We start from the raw sequence: 3,613 nt of genomic DNA, 5'->3' as shown, positions 1-3,613 counted from the left end.
TTTTCTTTTATTCATTGTTATATACTATATACGTATATGTATTTTGTGTCTAGTAATATTATCATGGGAGATTCTCAACAAAAAGATATGAAAAAAGGGCAGCCTATGAACCATGGACTAAGGAACAAAGCGAAGTGTTGTTAGAAATCTTGGTTGAGTCTGCGAATCGGGGATGGCGTGATAATAGTGGTATCTTTAGCAAAGCAACTGTTGAAGAAAGAATACTTCCTGTTCTTAATGAAAGACTTGGGTGTAATAAGACTTATAACAATTACCTAAGCCGTATCAAATGGTTTAAGAACCGTTGGTTAGCTTATTCAACACTTATGAAGTTTAACTCTGGTTTTGGATATGACAACAATACCAAAAAGTTCACGGCTCCTGATGAAGTATGGGATAAGTACTGCCAGGTAAACATTGGTAGCAATAATTTTTTCAAACATTTTTTTTAAAATAATATAGTTAATTAATAAAGTTGTTCTTTATTATGTTTGGCTCACCCAAAAGAGGCATACTTGCGCCAAGGGAATTGTCCGGATTATTATGACTTGGGAATTGCTGTTGGAAATGGTGTGGCAGTAGGAAAAAATTCAATTGGATTGAGTAGTGCTACTGATGTGAGGACATTAGGAGTTGATGAAAATAGAGCTCCGCACATAGAAGACTTGGATTATGATGCTGAAAATGAGGCGTTTGTAGGACTAGCTCAAGATGATCCACCATCATCTGGATCCAAATCACCCTTGGTATTCCCTGAAGTGTCTGAGGTCTCCACTCAGAGAAGAGCTGTTGCCAAAAGAAGTAGAGCACAGTTTGACATAAATTTTGGTTATACTGAAAATAGTTCGCATCATGATTTCATGTCAGAAGTTAAAAAAATAACTAACACTTTTGATGGAGTTCATAGCCTCTTAGAGAAACGAGAAACTATGCTAGAGAAAAGACAAAGAGAAAGATCTTATACAACTTGGGATGCTATCAAAGAAATCCTAAATTTGGATGACGACGTTCGCATGAAAGCATTTGACTTGCTTGATACCAAGACAAAGAAATATGGATTTTTGAAAATGACTGTTGCAGAACGAGCACGTTGGATAGCTTTTAAGATTAAAGATTAGTGGATAGTGATAATTTCAGTCATGTTTTGGAAACTATGTTTTTTTTTGGTTGACCATGTTTTTATAAGTACATTGTTTTGTTGGTGTTTTATTTTTAAACTTTCTTTTGATCATTAATGAATTCGTATTTTTTTTTGTATTTTAGTAAAATGCCTTTATTATTATTTTTATTATTGTTTTATTTTTTATATGGCAGCATGAATTATGAAGATAAAATTGAGGATGAAATTGAAGAGGAAATTGAAGATGAAATTGAAACAGAAGAGGAGCTTGAACTTTATGAAAAGCTTAAGCTCTTGATGATGGCAACTAAGGCATTACTAATTTTATTAGGAAATGTTACGATGATGCCGCGCACTGTTGACAATTCTTTGATGCGACGACCAAAGACTCAGGAAGGATACCATTTTGTACGTAACATGCTCGACGGAGATCCAAACAGTTTTCGGCAGTTGTATAGAATGTATCCGGATGTCTTTATGAAATTATGCCGGATCATTAGAGAGAAAACTCATGTTTCAGATAGCTATATGCTAAACAAACTAAAATAGTAGACAGACAAACGAAAATAAGGAGGATTTAACTAGAACTAGACTCAAACAGCAGCAAATAAAATCACGTAGAAAAAAATCAAATAATAAAGACAACTGATCCTAGGGTAGTAATTTCATTAACTAAATCCACATGATAAATCTATTAATCCTATTAACCAATTTAATCCAGTTATGATGAGAGATCACTTAATTAATCAATTACTTTCACTAGACCATCAACGATCGTAGATTAGTAAATTCCCTAGCTCCGCTAGGTCTCAAGAAAATCTACTAACTCCCAATAGCTCATAAGGATAGCTCTCTATGATCCACCTATCTCCGCTAGGTCTCAAGGTTAAGATCATATCATACATTCCTGAATCCGCTAAACAGTTATCTCCGCTAGGTCTCAAACCGAATAGCTACACATGCAAATTATTGGCCAGATAATCCACAAGAATTCAAACACCAGGAATTATGAATCATAAACTGGAAGGTAAATAGGTACTAACAAATAAATCACATGAATCTAATTAACTATTTACAAACCCTAGAATCAGATAAGAAAACTAGCCAGACATATTAAAATAAAACATAAACATAATTAAAAAGAAAGCAATTGAAAGAATTGAAATAAATAAAATTGAAAGAATGATCTTTAATCTTCAATCTTGTGGAAATCCAATCCAAGCTCTAAAAACTGGAAAACAATAAAAATCTAAAGCTATAAAACTGAAAAACTAAAGCTAGGAACCCTAAATAGGTCAAAAGAGGACCAATTAGGGGTGGGATGGTACGGTATACCTTATTAAATCGACTATACCTTATACCTTACCTTTACCTCCGGTATGGAGAAAATTCGTATATTTACCTTATATTTACCTACGGTATACCTTAGTTCGGTATACCTTAAGTACAGTATGGAGAATATACAAAACCTTTACCGTACCTTTATTTCGGTATACCTTACCAAATTTCGGTATACTGTACTTTCACGGTATGCCACACTTTAACGGTATACCAAAATAATCGGTATTACCGAAATTGAAAAAATTCAATACGGTACGAAATTGATAACTTATTTATTTAAAATATGTTTAGATAATGAATAATATTTAACAAATGTAATAATGACATAATAATTAAAATATATCACAAATAAATAAAAAGTAATACATTTATTATTAATGATATCAGTATAAATTAACACCCATCAGGTGTAACTTATAACATCTATATAATTTACTATATATTACATGAATGTATACAAGTATGAGAATATAAATATCATCAAATGATATAAGAGTGAATAAAATATAATATAGTATGTAAGTTATATAATTTAATATAGTATAAATTATTTATATACTGTGTTATGATATCAATATAAATAATATACTGTGTTATGATATCAATATAAATAATTTATACTGTCCCCAAGGGGACACCAAGCGGTGCGACCTCCTGTGTGAACAGTGAGGTCCCGGGTTCAAACCCCACTGTTCTCCCTCCCCAATTTCCCCAAGTAAAAAATAAATAAATAATTTATACTATATTAAATTATATAACTTACATACTATATTATATTTTATTCACTCTTATATCATTTGATGATATTTATATTCGCATACTTGTATGCATTCATGCAATATATATAGTAAATTATATAGATGTTATAAGTTACATATAATTTATATGTTAGACGTAATATTATTTATAATAATAATACTAATATTATAACTGATGAGGAGTAATATATGCAGAGCAGATGAATCAACCTGAACAGATGAACTATCTACATCAGAGGAAAGGACTCAGTCAGAGGAATGAGCTCAGCTAGAAGAAAGGACTCAGTCAGAGAAATGAGCTTAGCCAGAGGAACGAACATAGTCAGAGGAATCGCTGAAGTCAGAGGAACCGCTTTACCCGGGAAGCACCAGAGCAGAAGAATCGTCCGTTTAT

The 3,613-nt window shown here is 32.1% G+C and overlaps 1 protein-coding gene across 1 annotated transcript; it reads left to right on the top strand.

Annotated features, from left to right (window-relative positions):
- Window positions 1-326: 326 nt before the first annotated feature.
- Window positions 327-1,118, top strand: LOC131019184 (uncharacterized protein At2g29880-like). The gene is made up of 2 exons (XM_057947875.1): window positions 327-410; window positions 510-1,118. The coding sequence occupies exons 1-2, from the start codon at window positions 327-329 to the stop codon at window positions 1,116-1,118; spliced, it is 693 nt and encodes a 230-aa protein (XP_057803858.1).
- Window positions 1,119-3,613: the final 2,495 nt, after the last annotated feature.

The sequence above is a fragment of the Salvia miltiorrhiza genome, chromosome 1 (genome assembly GCF_028751815.1).
Source record: "Salvia miltiorrhiza cultivar Shanhuang (shh) chromosome 1, IMPLAD_Smil_shh, whole genome shotgun sequence".
Lineage (NCBI taxonomy): Eukaryota > Viridiplantae > Streptophyta > Magnoliopsida > Lamiales > Lamiaceae > Salvia > Salvia miltiorrhiza.
This window is presented reverse-complemented; position numbering and strand designations above follow the sequence as displayed.

Excerpts from the sequence above, each read along its gene's own strand:
- LOC131019184 (XM_057947875.1), top strand. The coding sequence starts at position 327 with ATGAAGTTTAACTCTGGTTTTGGATATGACAACAATACCAAAAAGTTC. Across the intron at positions 411-509 it reads TATGGGATAAGTACTGCCAG|GCATACTTGCGCCAAGGGAA; the intron begins GTAAACATTGGT and ends CACCCAAAAGAG.